Source organism: Astyanax mexicanus, chromosome 17 (assembly GCF_023375975.1).
Source record: "Astyanax mexicanus isolate ESR-SI-001 chromosome 17, AstMex3_surface, whole genome shotgun sequence".
Lineage (NCBI taxonomy): Eukaryota > Metazoa > Chordata > Actinopteri > Characiformes > Acestrorhamphidae > Astyanax > Astyanax mexicanus.
The window spans coordinates 45969250-45985489 of record NC_064424.1 but is presented as its reverse complement, the minus strand read 5'-3'; the positions used below and the strand labels follow the sequence as shown (position 1 = coordinate 45985489).

The 16240-nt window shown below is 35.3% G+C and overlaps 2 protein-coding genes across 2 annotated transcripts; one reads left to right on the top strand and one right to left on the bottom strand.

Moving 5' to 3' along the window:
• The first annotated feature begins 1896 nt into the window (after positions 1-1896).
• On the top strand, positions 1897-9525 carry ube2g1b (ubiquitin-conjugating enzyme E2G 1b (UBC7 homolog, yeast)). The gene is made up of 6 exons (XM_022676626.2): positions 1897-2056; positions 3679-3781; positions 4854-4951; positions 5878-6056; positions 6738-6856; positions 8512-9525. The coding sequence occupies exons 1-5, from the start codon at positions 2014-2016 to the stop codon at positions 6822-6824; spliced, it is 510 nt and encodes a 169-aa protein (XP_022532347.1). The 5' UTR covers positions 1897-2013; the 3' UTR covers positions 6825-6856; positions 8512-9525.
• Positions 9526-10961: 1436 nt separating this feature from the next.
• Positions 10962-15575, bottom strand: arpc3 (actin related protein 2/3 complex, subunit 3). The gene is made up of 7 exons (XM_007252792.4): positions 15425-15575; positions 14791-14890; positions 14539-14615; positions 13604-13672; positions 12758-12884; positions 12226-12320; positions 10962-11270 (listed from the first exon to the last, which is right to left on the bottom strand). Exons 1-7 carry the CDS (start codon positions 15428-15430, stop codon positions 11208-11210), a joined length of 537 nt encoding a protein of 178 aa, XP_007252854.1. The 5' UTR covers positions 15431-15575; the 3' UTR covers positions 10962-11207.
• Between the last annotated feature and the right edge of the window lie 665 nt (positions 15576-16240).

Here is a 16240-nt window from a genome sequence, read left to right as displayed (position 1 = left end):
CTTAGTATCTTAAAATAATATCTTGAAATATTGAGATAACATGATATAGTATCTTGACATAATGACTTAATATCTCAAAATTATGAGAGTATTTTAAAATAATGATACAGAACCTCAAAAATGTACTTAGTATTTCAAAATAATGAGATGACAATTAACTTAATAATAATAATAATAATAATAATAATAATAATAATAATAAATAAATACAGTCTGGGTTTTTTTATTTTAGATGGTGGGAATGGGCTTCTATAAGCAGTAGTGTATAAACAGTACAAATAGTGTATCTGCTCTGCGTTTCCTTCAGGAAATGCACTTTTCCAGTTTATGCTGTTATCTGTGAGATGATGGTCTGCTGGTCTGCTTCCACTGAAACTGGGTTAAAGGTTTATTTACATTACAGGGAAGTTTCCTCATCTCTCCATAGATCACTGCAGATTTACAGTTTTAGGAGAGAATCACTAAAACCGAGGCCCACCAAGTCCTCACTGCTCCACCTGAGTCCCAGTGAGTCTTTGTCCGGAGAGCCCTCCTCATGTTTTGGCTTCATGGATGAGGAATGTGAGAGCTACCAACCCTTTCCCATATTAAGGCTATGTTTGGTATCAGCCTCTGGGCACAGAGCCACGTGCCTGCCTTATACGGTCCTGCAAAAAAGCTCATGTAAGAATCTGGCAGGTCAGGCAGATAATAAAGCTCTCAAGATAGAAAATGGGATGGAGACCCAGAGCTCAGACCTACACAGACATGTTCACATGTTCTATTTTATAATTAGTCACATGTTCACTCAGCTGCAGAGCACTGATAGAGTGTGAACCTGGCATTACTGTGTGCACAGTGTTAAACTCTGCAGCTGGGCAGTAGATGGGTAACTACTTATCACACTGTGGATGAACCTTGTGTTGACTTGGTGTAAATTCATAAAGATCTGACACCCAGCCTGTGTGCTGAGCTCCATCTAGAGCTTATTTTTTGTTATCACATCCTATTATCACTGGAATAGGTAGCTAATGCTGCTTAATAGGTTTATTAAAGTAAGGAATTATTTAGTAAATCAACGTAATGATTTTTTAAAGGAGGGGGAAAATAATGTTTTTTAGTTCAAGGAAACAATTTATTAAATTGAGGGAATTAAATATGTATTAAGTCGAGGGAAGGATTTATCAAATCAGTGACTTACAAAATCAAGGGGATGTTTTGTGTTGAAGAATGATATATTATATATATATAGATAATTAATTTATTTACTATTTCAGACAAATTAATTTATGTTTTATATTTTTTTTACTATTTCAGAGACGTTCTTTAAAACGTAAAATACTATTTACTAGTTCAGAGAAATAATTTGAACAATTATTTATTTTACTATTTCAAATAAGTTAAGTGAACGATTATTATGTATTTGCTATTTTTTAGAGAAATTTATTGAATGATGATATTTTTTAATGTGAATTTTATTTTTTACTATTTTAAAGATATTATTAGAACAATGTTTTTGTATTTTCTTTGTTACTATTACCGAGAAATTAATTAAATGATTATTATTATATATATATTTATTCATATATATTTTTTTTACTATTTCCGAGAAATTAATTGAACGATTATTATTTTTTATGCATTTCTTTCTTTACTATCTCAGCGGAATAAGTTAGCAATTATTTTTATATAATGTTTAATTTAATATAATGTTTTTTATATAATGTTTTTTTACTATTTCAGAGAAATTAATTGAATTATATTTTTACTCTTTTTTTTGTTTATTTATTTTATTGTAGAAAAAATGATTGAACGATTATTGTCATTATTTTAATTTTTTTGGATATATATATTTTAACTATTTCAGATAAATAAATTGCTGAGAGAGAGGAAGGGATAAAACGTGAGCGGGCGGCGCATGCGCACACGGCAGCGTTGTCACCCAGCAGAGCAGCGGAAAGTAGCCGGGGATTATTTTAGCTGAGAGCTGTGGCTGTAATTTAGAGCTCAGTCCGCTGTAACCGGATAAATAAGATGACCGATCAGTCATCACTTCTTCTGAGAAAACAACTCGCGGGTAAAGGAGTTAATTACACTTATTTATACTTATTCTGCGCTGTTTAAACCGGAGTTATCCGCTAGCCGGGACCTGGTAGCTGGAGGACTGAGGGCTGCTGGGCTAGCTATCCTGGCTAATGTTTCAGTGATAATATTAATAATACTGTTAATTAATGTTTATCAACTGGATGATAATGGTGAAAAATAGGAAAATATTTAATCCTTAATGTTTCAGATAATTGGTTTAGTTTAGTTGGGAGAAGGCTAGCTGGCTAAATAGGTCAGTAAGCGTTTGGGCTTAAACCAAGCTAACTTGGACAGGCTGTGAGCACGAGTTAAGACTTTGTTTACAGGGTTCTGTAAATTAGGATTAGGTGCTGAAATTCTCTTCTATTTGTTTGTTTCTATCGGACATAAATTAGTTGGGTTAAGTTTGGTTATATCTGGTTTTATATAGTATCTTTTGGTTTTATCTAGTAAGCTGTTTGTGCTGTAGGTTAGCTAAGCTAGGTTAGGTAGATTGGTAGGATTGAATTGGTAGTTTTAACGTGTGATAACTAGATCTTAACTCTTAAGTATCTAACTGTCATTTATTTCAGTGTAGTTTTCTATACTGTACATATTTCTAATATATCTATATATTCTAAATTATCAACATGCTCAAATATAGGTTAATGTCAAGCTGCATTAGCTGTAGACACAAGAGGGGGTGAAACACACGTGTTACTCACAGGCCTGATTTTCTACAAGCTCAGATACAGTGTCTCACATAAGTGAATGAGTTCACCTCTCACATCTTTATAAATGTATATATATATATATATATATTATATTTTCATCAGAGAACACTAAAGATATGACACTTTCATATAATATAGAGTAATCAGTGTAGACTAGTATAATGGTGTAGTTTTATTGTGCCCTTTAAAATAACTCAACTTGCAGCCATTAATGTCTAAACCTCTGGCAACAAAAGTGAGTACACCTTTAATTTAAAATGACCAAACTGTGCCCAATTAGCCTTTTACCCTGCCTGGTGTCATGTGACTTGTTAATTTTACAAAGTCTCAAGGTGAGAGGTGACTCTTTCTCATACTGGTGACTCTTTCTCATACTGGCCACTGGAAGTTCAAGATGGCACCTCATGGTAAAGAACTCTCTGAGGACCTGAAAAAAAAATAATTGTTTCTGTACTTAAAGGTGGCCTAGGCTGTAAGAAGATCATCAACACCCTGAAACTGAGCTTTAGCATGGTGGACAAGACCACACAGCGATTTAACAGGAAAGATCCCACTCATAACAGGCCTTGCCAGGGTCCACATCATATCCAGAGACTGGATTTTGAATTCAGATGTATGGGGCTTAGGATTATACATTATTGGCTTGTTAATACACCGTATTGACATGACCACCTGGTACATTTACATTGATTAAAAACAATTGTAAGAGTTCTAGTTTTCTATATTTTATTTATTAACTATATTAACACTTCTCTGTTGAAATTTTCTAACAAGATATTTAGATCAAGCAAAGACACAAGCAATTGTACTTGTAGTAGAATGTTTTAAATTTAAATACTTTTAGTGTACTGTATTTTCAGTTTGTGTAAATATTGATTTACCCCCCCCCCCCCCCCCACAGAGCTCAACAAAAACCCTGTTGAAGGCTTTTCTGCCGGTCTGATTGATGATGATGATATCTATCAGTGGGAGGTTGTTGTCATCGGACCACCAGACACACTGTTGTGAGTAAATTTCTTGTATGTTTGTCATATTCTCAACATTTAGCATTTCCCCCGTTGGAAATGAGATCCTTTGAAAACTAGTAATGTCAAATTATCTATATATATATATATATATATATATATATATATATATATTTTTTTTTTAAATGACATGCTCTGGGATTAATTCATCTAAATCAACCACATCATTCATTGACGTGTGTTAGCCCTGATGCTTGCTGTTTTCCGAGATGAAACAATCAGAAACTGCTGGTCTTTATTTATGTATTTATTCTTTTGTATTTAACCTTTGATTTAACTAGACAAGTCATTAAGAACATATTCTTATTTACAGGTTTGGTTATACAGCCTGACCTCTGTCATGTAACATTGACAAAAACTTTAGCATTTTTAATATGCGTATCTTTTTTTTTTTTTTTTTTTAAATCCAACATTTTTTAATTGATTAATCATTCAGAATTAACGCATAATTTTGGCAGTTCTAGTTGTAACAATCTTAATCTAAAATTTCAAACTAATAACTATAAATACATGAACATTTTTAAAAGTTGTATGTCCAGTGTTTGTTTGTTTGTTTTATTTATTTATTTATTTATTTATTATTTTCACATGATAAGCAAAAATATACATTTGCAACTATAAAAAGACAACTCCTGAACTCCTGCACCCCTTCCCAATGGCCAGTTCATCAAAAGCAGTGTAATATAGACACAGCGTTTTAATAATTTGGCATTAACATAGTCCCGCCCTGTGGAAATTAAGGCCCTCCCCAGGAGACAAGACATCATCATCAAACACATTGTTAATACAGTCCAGAAGTTTGAAGCAGGATAGCCACAATGCTAACAGCCAGGATCAGCAGGGTTAAAACAGGATTGCAGCTGGGATCAGCAGGGTTAGAGCCACAATGCTAATATGCACAAAAGCTGGACTCAAAACCTGACTTGTAAACAACAAAACAAAAAAACAGTCTGTTAATTATTTTATGCTTTTAGCGTAGGCTAATCACTCTAATTCAAGCATTTAATATTAACTGCAACTCCTGTTTTCTTTTTTTTATTTATTTTTTTAGTGAGGGTGGATTTTTCAAAGCAAACCTCACCTTTCCTCAGGACTACCCTCTTCGACCCCCGAAGATGAAATTTATCACAGAAATTTGGCACCCTAATGGTGAGTATTTTTAATTTAATTAGTCAATTTATTCTTAAAGCAGGGATTAAACTGTTGAAAGTAGGTCTGTTAAGTTTATGAGGGAGAGCCCATTCATTTAAATGGGCCGGTTTGTTGACTTTTGTTTAAAATCAGTGGCTTGATTTTATTTATCTTTATATTCCATTGCTGTTTTTATAATATTTTTAATAATTAAAAGTTTAAAAATGGCTGTTTTAACAATAACAAATAAATGCATTAGTATGTCAATATATTATCATTATATCAGGGACATTAAATGATCTTAAAAAGACAATAATATTGTTTGTCACAATAAAACTTCTGGTTATTGTAAACAGGCCTAGTTTCCTGATATATTTAACTCATTTTATTTACTTTATCAAACCATACAAATATTTCCTATTGGTTCACACTGGCCAAACCAGGTCAAATTAAATCACTTAAATGTGCCGCTGAGGGCACTGAGTGGTCCAGCGGTGTAAAGCGCTGCCACTATGAGCGGGAGATCGCAGGTTTAAATCCCCGCTCATGCAGCTTTGCCGTCAAGCTGCCGGCGCTCAGAGGGAGCACAATTGGCCCTGCTCCCTCCAGGTGGGTAGATGGCGCTCTCTCTCCACATTACTCCTAGGGTGATGTCCACAGCACAGGGCGTCTGTGAGCTGATGTATCCGAACCGAGTTGCTGCGCTTTCCTCCAAGCGCACTGGCTGCTCCGTAATGAAGCGGTGGCTGGCTTCACATGTATCGGAGGAGGCATGTGCTAGTCTTCACCCTCCTGGTGTGTTGGGGCATCATTAGTGATAGGGGGACTCCTAATGAATGGGTTGGGTAATTTGCCGTGTAAATTGGGGAGAAAATGTGAAAAATTAGAAATAAAATTATATTAAAAAAATGAGTGTGAGACATCCTTTACTTCTTTACTATCAGTTGCAAAGAATGGCGATGTGTGCATCTCCATCCTGCACGAACCCGGAGAGGACAAGTTTGGTTATGAGAAACCTGAAGAGCGTTGGCTTCCGATCCACACTGTGGAGACCATCATGATCAGCGTCATCTCCATGCTGGCCGACCCCAACAGTGACTCTCCTGCCAATGTGGATGCAGCAGTAAGTCCAGAGACACAGACTGTCCAAATGTTAGTGAGCTCAATCTAGTATTTAACAGTGGGATGAGTTCAGGAATAGGTCTGATTTATCAAAATTCAGTATCTAAAAGGCACTGAGAGAAATGTCTCAGTACTACAGAGTACCGAAAGGTCAAAGTAAATTTGGTTTCTCTGAGACAACTTTTTGTATCCTTCCCCTGAACATCTATGTTGAACAATCTTTGTTTTTAGATCATTTGAGAGTTGTTTTGATGAGCCCATGATGCCACTCTTCAGAGGAGATTCAAATAGGAGAACAACTTGCAATTGGCCACCTTAAATACCTTTTCTCATGATTGGATACACCTGGCTATGAATCTCAAATCTCAATGAGGTTACCAAACCAATTTAGTGCTTCAGTAAGTCAGTAAAAAGTAGTTTCCAAGTAGTTTTAGTAGAGCATTCAAATCAATAAAATGATAAGGGTGCCCATACTTTTGCACCGGTCAAATTTTGGTTTAATGCATATTGCACATTTTCTGTGAGTACAATGAACCTCATTTCAATCCCAATACAAATTTTAAATGTTTGTAGTTTAAGCAGTTAATAAAGCGCCACAATCACACTAATTATTTGTTTGTTCCAACAAGATCCAAAAGTATGGTAGTTTGTTTATGGTAGTTTGACTTTTTGTGTTTAACAGAAAGAGTGGAGAGAGGATCCTAATGGTGAATTCAAGAGGAAGGTGGCCCGCTGCGTGAGGAAAAGCCAGGAAATGGCATTTGACTAAGCCCTCCCATCAGAGCATCACCCACTTAAATGGTAATTTACATCCCAACCAACCAATCACGAGATGTATCTCCGTGTAGGGACCTACAGCAATCACATGCTATGCTTTTATTTCAGTATACAGTTTCCTACAGGCATGTAGACACGATGGCACTGAATCTGAAATGTTCAGGGTTCTTCAGAGTGGACGTTCTGATCCAAAACCCACACACACTTTCTATCCAGAGCAATTGACAAGCATTTTAAATCATGTTATAATTAGTTTTGGGGAAATGCGTAGTAAAAATATGTTTAGCAACCAGTTAATCAGATGGATCGTTTGCAGTGAAATTGCAGTGCTGATTATTAAAAAAAGATGGCCAATTTAGACAAACTTTTTTAGCATTTAACATGCTCTAGAATGTGAAACCGTGTTTATTTTGGTGAAGTTAAACAAGGATGGAAATATTTAGAGAATGTTTAGTGTTAGATTTAAAGTTTAGTTTAGGGTTAAGTGTAGGGTTAGATTTTTTTTTAGGTGTTCGGGTTCGTGTTTATAAAGGGTTAAGATTAGGATTGGGTGTAGGGTTATGTTCTATTATGTTCTATTTATTAACTGGTAAAGTTGCAGTTAATAGACATTCAGTTAAATGTTTGTTGAAAGTCAGTTGAGCATCAACGCGGCCATCAAATGGACCATCCAAGTAAAGTTTTACCAGATTTTTTATTTTATTTTTTATTAAGGAAATTAAAGCGAAACATTTAGTCAGATGAGATCCTGATCTGGTGTGATACAACATAAGGAAAAATCTTATGTCCTTATTCCAAAAATAGCTTTGCCAGTTTATTCAATGAGTCTTCTGGACAAAACAGAATTGCAATGGAGAATAAAAAATAAAGGAAAAAAAAAATTAAATAAGAAATTGAATACAGTGAGACTTCAGAGTGACCTGAATAATCTGTAAACAGCATCTGAATGAGAGATGCATGAGGACTGAGTTGGTACAGTAATATCTCTAATATCTAATATGTCTCCACCTGGATGTAAGTAAGTAAATGATGTGTTGGTTGGTTGATGCTGCAGTTGGTCTGCAGGTTTAGGTTCAGCAACAGTATGTGCTGAGAGAATGAGGTCAGCTGACTACCTGAATATACTGAATATAGACCAGCTTATTCCTGAATCAATGGATTTTGATATTTTTTCTTCATATTCCAAGATAACAATGTCAGGATTCATGGTGCTGGAACTGTGAAAGAGTTCAGGGTTCAGGGAGCATGAGATCATCATTTATCATTTTCACACATGGATTGAGAGAGAGTTCACCACAGAGTCCAGATCTTAACCTCATTGAGAATCTTTGGGATGTGCTGGATGGAGAAGAGCTGCTTTGTGCAGTGGTCAGACTCTACCATCATCAATGCTGCTGCAAGATCTTGGTGAAAAATTAATCCAGCAACACTGGATTGGAAAAAAATCTTGTAACATTTCAGAAGCTTATTAAAGCAATGCAACAGTGAATGCATAAAAACAAGTATTAGAGTGTGTCTCGTTCAGCTCCACCAAAGTTACATAGTGCAGTTTCTCCCCCATTATACTCAGTGAAGCATCAACATCATTCGGTAAATAAATTTGACACAGAAATTTTTTGGAATGAATGTGTTTTTTTTTTTTTTTTTTATCACCTTTTTTCTCTTCTATTCTCTCACAGATAACAGAGTTCTGATCTACAGGGCGAGCATCTGCCACTGCACGATCAAGTTTTGCACCAGTTTTCCTTCGCCAACGTTGAGATGGAAGTAAACCTAGCCATTTTGAACCATAGGATTTCCTCTGAATGAGTGAGAACAGAATGATGTTATGAAAATGTCACCCTTTTCCCCCCCCCTTTTCCAGCCCACCCATGTAAGCGCGAGTGCGAGTGTGAGTGTGAGTGTGAGAGTGAGTGAGTGAGTGAGTGTGTGCGAGAGTGAGTTAATGAGAGAGCCTGATTTATTTATTGTCTAGATTATGATGAAGTGTAATGCATGACGTTCGCTTTTTTACCTGCCTCTGAGCCATCGACTATGAACAGCCTCTTATGCAATTCTGAAGATTTTCTTGCATTTTTGGTGACAGAGGTTAAATGAGAGAGTTAAATGCTGTTACCCCCCCCCCCCCCCATTTAAGCCCCGCCCACTAACTCCACCCACACCCACTTCATCCCATTGCATAAATGTAAAGAACCTTGCTCCCTGGGAAAAAAGCATACCACAAATGTCTCTCTCAGAGGAGTCAGTGTGATCTCTGCTGCCTTAATTTGTTTTCCTACACGGAAGGAAATTGAATCCAGTGATGTCAGGATGTTTATTCTGCAGTTTTTGAGCAAAAATCCTCATTTTGTTTTTTGGACAAACCAAAAAATATTGCATGAGACAGAGAATATTTTTTTGTATGAGACGTAAGCTCAAAAACTGTATTTTTTGTGTATGTAAATACGATGTACCATAGCTATGTCAATCAAAACCGTGTGTTTGTGTTTGTCCCGCCCCCTCCTCAGTACTCAGTACAGTTCTGTGAATCTCATATTTGGCTGTAGTCTAGTTTCAGTCTAAAGGCTGCTGACGCTCAGGCTAGATCCAGCCTTCAGTAGCACACCACCTTTTATTTCCCCACAAATATATTTACCCCATTTTTCCCCAAATCAACATTTATTGCTCATTAAAGCTGTGTTTGTGCGACATTACGTACTAGTCTGTCTTGTGTCCTGTTATAAATCCTGGTTGTATTAAAGCTCTAAAGGGCCACGGGTTCACAGATTTAGATGGATTTTGTTTTTTTGTGAAAGTTATTTTAGTTTTCTCAGACTTTAGACATTAGAAAAATGTTTTAATTTTGTAACAAATGCAAAACAAGGGTTTTCGCAAGATATCAAATCCTTATTCACAACACACAAACACACTCCGTTTTCTCAATCTAAAAAAGTTATATCTCTTGTTTTCTAGAGATATTAGATGAATTAATTTATTCTGACACAATGAAACTATTTTCTAGGAATTTCATTGTTTTATTTTTTAAGTTACATCATACTGAATACTTAAGATATTAAATTAAATATTTCATTACTATGAGACAACTTTATTAATACTTTTCTCAACATACCAAATTACTTACAATACAACAAATTGTTTTCTCAAGATCTTAAATGAGGAATTTGATTATTACGACATAACAAATGCTGTTTTCTCAAGATCCTGAATTATGTATTTTATTATTACAATTTTATCAATGTCCTGAATTAATGGTTTCATTACAAACATTGTTTTCTCATTTATTATTTCATTATTATGCCATAACAAGTGCAGTTTTCTCAAGTTCATAGAAATAAATAGAGATCTTAGGGGGTGAAAACTCATACTATAGTGAAAGTGTGTGAATTTCTGACCCTTTAGGGTGTTCTTGTTTGTCTTATGTTTTTCCTCATTTACACTGTTCTTGTTCTCTTCATGCCTGTTAAAGGAAGGTTACAGAAGCTACACAACTCTAAACGCAATCCATTAACAGCAATAAGCAACTCTTAAAAAGGTGCTACATGTTAGAATTGCACTTAAATATGAGTTTCAGTTTTGACTTGTTTCACTGCAATTCCTCAAACGTTCCTCAAAGTATTGTGACGCACCTTTTAGTTGTTAAATTAGGGTAATTATTTAGTCCCATTGCTGTAGGTAATTATCAACTTATTGTACAATATATAGATATGTAGCTCTGGAAAAATTGAGACCACTTCGGTTTCTCTGATTTTACTATCTGTAGGTATATGTTTGAGTAAAATGAACATGGAATAATCCTGGTTAGTTTTTAATCACAGTTTTCTTTTTCATGCATCTTGGCATCATGTCCTCCTCCACCAGTCTTACACACTGCTTTTGGATAACTTTATGCTGCTTTACTCCTGGTGCAAAAATTCAAGCAGTTCAGTTTGGTGGTTTGATGGCTTGTGATCATCCATCTTCCTCTTGATTATATTCCAGAGATTTTCAATTTGTTAAAATCAATTTTTATTTTATTGAAGTTGTCTTCTATAACATCATTCGAGTGTACAGTCAACTTCAGCACCTTCAGCCCAAAATAAGACAAATATGTGCAAGTAGCATTTCTGTGAATAAATGAAAAATAAACAACTTTTATTTTGTAATATTTTATTTGATCGCCTCAAGTTTGCATACATGGTGTATGGTTCCAGAAAGGAAATCAAACATGTTGGAATTTTGCAAATCTGCAGTATAAAATTAATCTTACATCGATCCAATGGAAGGAACCCTGCCCTCCCCCCAAAAAATAAAGGAAAACATCAGACACTGGAAAAATAATCCAATCACATCCATCCACGCCGTGTAAAAAGTACCAAGAGAAAATCCCAGCTGCCTCCTACTGACCAGGAGCAGACAGACTCTTGTTCATGAACTGTTTCTTTACAAAACACACCCACCACTGTGAAAAGAGCAGAGACATTAAACATGTGATTAATGTACTATCTAATATTTCACTGGAAGCATAACATTAAAAAATAAAACTATATATATAATATATAATTACCAGTAATGTGAAAAAGATAAGTTTAAAAAAAAAGCTGCTTTTCTGATCAGTACTTGTTAGTAATGTTAAAAACATTATTAGAATATATGTAAAAAATATTAATAAAAAAGTGGTGTTTTTAAACTTTTGTTTCTTAGTCTGAGTATTATTTATAGTTCTCATCATATTAACATTTGGTTTCATAAATCAGAGCTTAGTAATGGTAAATCAGGTGACTTGCTGATGGAATTGAACTCTGTAAAACTGTAATTATGTTTAGCTGTATTGTTTGTAGATCTGGAATTATTTTTTACACTAAATGCTCTCTTATGGCTCAGAAAAATGATTTATAACTGTGGTTCTCAAACTTTTTAAAGCAATGTTGCGCCATGATTAAACCAAAAAACTTATTGGCACTTTAGCCAATCTGCAAATTACTGATTATTGTATATTGTAAATGCAGTATACCTACTGAGAAATCTTGAGACAGTGGGAAATAACATGAGAATGTAGTGGACTACAGAGTCTACATGGCTCCACCCCAGACTAATTATTTTGCTGTTATTACTAATAGAGACTATTGTGAATGGAGTTCCACAGAGATCAATTGTAAGGCCTATGAAACTGTAAAAAACTGTGTAAAAGTGTTATCTTACATACAGGGTCTACCAGATTAAACATTAAACACAAACAAACCTTAGATGTAAAAACTTTATTAAATATTTTTTGTAAATTCATTTAATTTTCTGAAGTAATCTGGTGTACTACCCTGAAATGCTTTGTGTATCACAGCTTGAGAGCCACTGATTTATAATACTGTGATTACCAGCCTGAAACCTGTGTGTGTGTGTGTGTAACAATATATGCTTACCTTGCTGGGTTTGTCTGTCTGTGGGTCGAACACGCGCTCACACAGTCTGAGGCCGGTCTCCTGGCGAATTTGCTGCAGGTAAGCCCTCATCGTCTCTGATAAAAACAATCAACAATCACTTGGTCAACATTAGAAAGGGAGCGGACACTGATATGAAGGCATTTCAAATTGATTACTCATACTGCAGATAGACAGATAGAACAGATATAGTTACATAAAAAATAGAAACATTTAATACTCTAAATTAATTTATATATGTATTGTAGGGAATTGTGTGCCTAGATATGGACTCTGCTGTAAAATGCTGTAGTGGCCGATGCAGTCCTCCAGGTGGACTGTGGTTTCCGGTTGAGAGTACGCTGTGCTCTATTGGCTGCTGCTTCTCGCCGGTGTATGGATGAGTGCTGAGTATAAAGGGTTGTGTGTAAAAATGTGTAAATTCTAAAGTGTCATTGGTTTCTAGAAAGGCGTTATTTAAGTGTAACTTCATTCATTCATTCATTCATTCACTGAAGCAGCAGTTATCTCGTACCTTCTTCCTGTTTGTTGGAGGGTTTAACGTACATGGCGTTCAGAGGGAATCCAGGCTCTCCTGGGATGGGGAAGTTGGTGATTCCCAGCGTGTACATCTCCTTCTCTCCCTGACCCTTTGAGCTGCACTGCAGGACATAAAGAAGGATGTATTTGTTACATGTATCAGTAAACCCTTTAATTTACAGCATAAATGATGAGGCCACAAACAATATAACAATAATAACGTGCCCATGTATTACTGGAGTCGGTTTACACCTGGCATTACGATGAGGGTTTTTGTGATAAGATTCAGCCAAGCAAGCACTTGTCCATTGCACTGTGTGTGTGTGTGTGTGTGTGTGTGTGTGTATCCATACTAACAAATAGTTGATAGTAGGGCTATGCGACATGATACAAATATAATAACACTATTTTTAAAGACAATTTTCCCATACTAAGATTTATGTACAATTTACTGCAATACTTCCAGTTATTCTTGACTAATTATGCTCTCTATAATATATATCTATAAATATACAATTAGGCCAGTAACTTTTAAACACTGAAGAAATCCTCAATATGCTTGAAAAGTTTATATTTGTACTTACGATAAGAAAATAATGATAAAATAAAATATATAATACTTCCCACCTATCTATCGCCGTTTAAGTAGTCCATTACATTTCCTAATAGGGCTTTTATGGAAATGTGAGAACCATCTCCACTGTATAGAAGTACCACTATCATTTCAGGATGGTATTGAAGAGAAACCATTGTTTACAGGAAGTACAATAGGAACTGAGTATGTGTAATTTAATTGTATTGTTATTATTATTATTATTATTATTACTCCAGGCACACTCACCTTCTGTAGCTTCTTGAGGCACTCAGAGATGTACAGGGTGACGTAGATCAATGTTCGGTCAGCTTCATTCTAATAAAAATTAAGCAAATAAAACAATTACTGCTAGAAAAGACGTATGTGCTTACAATACAATACATAAAAGAGTACAAAACAGAGAGCGACCCTACATGTGATTATATGAAGGCATGACTGTATTTCACTGTTACCATAATAAATTACAGTACCAGTTAAAATTGTGTGTTTCAGCTATATACCATACATGTAACAGTAAATGTAAATATATGTGTGTGTCGTGGATATTTTGCCATATTGGACTGGACAAAAAAAGCTGGACTAAAGAAAAAAATCATCTATAGCGCCTTGCAAATAACATGTCTGCTTTTTTTTTTTAACAATACACAGCATTTATTATGATACATGTAATTACATTCAAAAAGCATCAGTAGTGAAAGATTAATAAAACATTACTCAGATACTTTCCCATACTGTGATCAGTGAATAGTAGGGGTTTGTCATATTCTATCGTATGCAATAATAGAATGGAATTAAAATTTTGCCGCAGAAGTGTATTCTTGAAATATATATATATATATATATATATATATATATATATATATATATATATATATATATATATTAATTCAGTTTTTTTATCATATTGCCAAGAGTATTGTTATTGCGAAAATACCATGAAATAGTAAAGTAGAGTAGTAAAGTAGTAAAGAACAGCTGATTGCATATTTGCTTATGTGTTTTTTTTTTTTTTTTTGTACAAAAAGCATGCGAATACAGCACCAGTGCAGGCTAAACTGAAGGTGGCTGCAGAGGCAGATCTTAGAAGAATGCAGGTTGAGGCATGAGTGCATTTTTTACAGTCCTGGGTCCTTCAGCTACTTCCTGGGTATTGCAGTACATTGCAGGCTTGCAGTACGTACCTTAATTTCATAGTTCTTGAAGAAAACGTTGGCTTTGAAGTAATAAATAGCCTCATCGATGATATCTTGGTCTTTGGCTGTCAAAATAGAAAACAGGAAGATGATGAATCTGAGTCTATGGTGATGTAGTTAGTAGTGCAGCCAGTTCGCAACCATTTAAGGAAGTAATGCTGGAGCCCTACGGCTTGGACACATGACACAGCCAGCATATGTATTTTTAAAAACACATTTATTACTAAAATAATAACTCACTTTCTTTTGGAGCCGGGCCTTTAAACTGTGTTTTGAGAGGGAGTAATGCCATATTCCCCACCAGCTTGGTGTCGCCATCCATCAGACTGGAGTGGTAAGCCTGATAATCCAAAAAAAAAAGAGGAAAACCCGTTGGAATTAGTATTAAATCTATTAAATATGCAATAATGTGTTTTTAAAGCAAATAAAAATACCAACAGCCTTAGCTATAGCTAGTTATAGCGTTACAGTATTGAAACTACACTGGGTTACATTACCAATGCAATACATTCGCTAAGCTAAAGCTATGTATTAGTTAGTTAGCTGGGGTTAGCTCCCTAAATCCCTAAAAAAAATGTGTATTAACTGCTTATATGCGATACCAGCAAACCTCTAAGACTCATAAAACACATGCAGGTGTTTTAAACAAACAGAACACGTTAAAATCAGCTTTAAAATCAGAAAGTCCAGCTAAAATTCTCTGAAAATGTCTGAGGAGGGACGGGAAGCTGCTAGCCGTGCAGCTAGCTTCGTTCGGTTGACCATCAGCTCCAGCTACCGTGGCTCAGAAAAAGACCCGAAAACGAAGATTATACTGTTTAAAAGCCGTTTTAATATGACGTTCTATTAAAAGAGACTTTAAACATTTTCTTACCGGCATTTTGTTGATAGGTAAGCGGGATTTGGTGAGGAAAATATGGATAGTGTCAGCGCTGCAAAACGCCGCTTCCGCTGTGAGTCCCACCCAACCGCTATACAGGAAGAGCTTGGGCTGCAGTTCCCATACTGACCACTAGGGGCAGATAACCGCATATACTATACTAAAACTAGAGCATCTAAAAAAAAAATAATATTATTAAAAATATCATTACTTTATTTCAGTAATTCAGTTTAAAATGTGAAACGCATATATTACATAAACGTCTTACAGTATTACACACAGGATGATCTATTTTAAGCATGAAATTATTTATTTTATTGGTGATGATTATGTCTTACAGCCAATGAAAACTTGTGGCAGTGTAGGCAGTGTGCCAAGTCCTGCTGGAAAATGAAATCTGCATCTCCATAAAAGCTGTTTTCAGCCGAGGGAAGCATGAAGTGCTGTAAGATTTTGTGGGAAAACAAAACTGCACTGACTTTAGACTTGATAATAAAACACAGTGGATCAACACCAGCAGATGACAGACATGTCTCTCCAAACCATCACTGATTGGTGGAAACTTCACTCTAGACCTCGAGCAGTTTGGACTGTGTGTCTCTCCACTCTTCCTCCAGACTCTGCTCCCTTGATTTTTAAATAAAATGTAAAATTTACTGATGATCAGTGATGGTTTTGAGAGTCATGTCATCTGCTGGTGTTGATCCACTGTGGTATATTAAATAGTTTAACATGAAAAAAGTTTACATGAAATGTTCATTCACACACTATTAAACTGGCCATACTTGTAGATCATTATAAACCATCAAA

Excerpts from the sequence above, each read along its gene's own strand:
- arpc3 (XM_007252792.4), bottom strand. Across the intron at positions 14,616-14,790 it reads AGGCCCGGCTCCAAAAGAAA|CCAAAGACCAAGATATCATC; the intron begins GTGAGTTATTAT and ends CTATTTTGACAG. Across the intron at positions 12,321-12,757 it reads CTCCAACAAACAGGAAGAAG|AGACGATGAGGGCTTACCTG; the intron begins GTACGAGATAAC and ends TGTTTTTATCAG.
- ube2g1b (XM_022676626.2), top strand. The coding sequence starts at position 2,014 with ATGACCGATCAGTCATCACTTCTTCTGAGAAAACAACTCGCGG. Across the intron at positions 3,782-4,853 it reads GGACCACCAGACACACTGTT|TGAGGGTGGATTTTTCAAAG; the intron begins GTGAGTAAATTT and ends TTATTTTTTTAG. Across the intron at positions 4,952-5,877 it reads AGAAATTTGGCACCCTAATG|TTGCAAAGAATGGCGATGTG; the intron begins GTGAGTATTTTT and ends CTTTACTATCAG.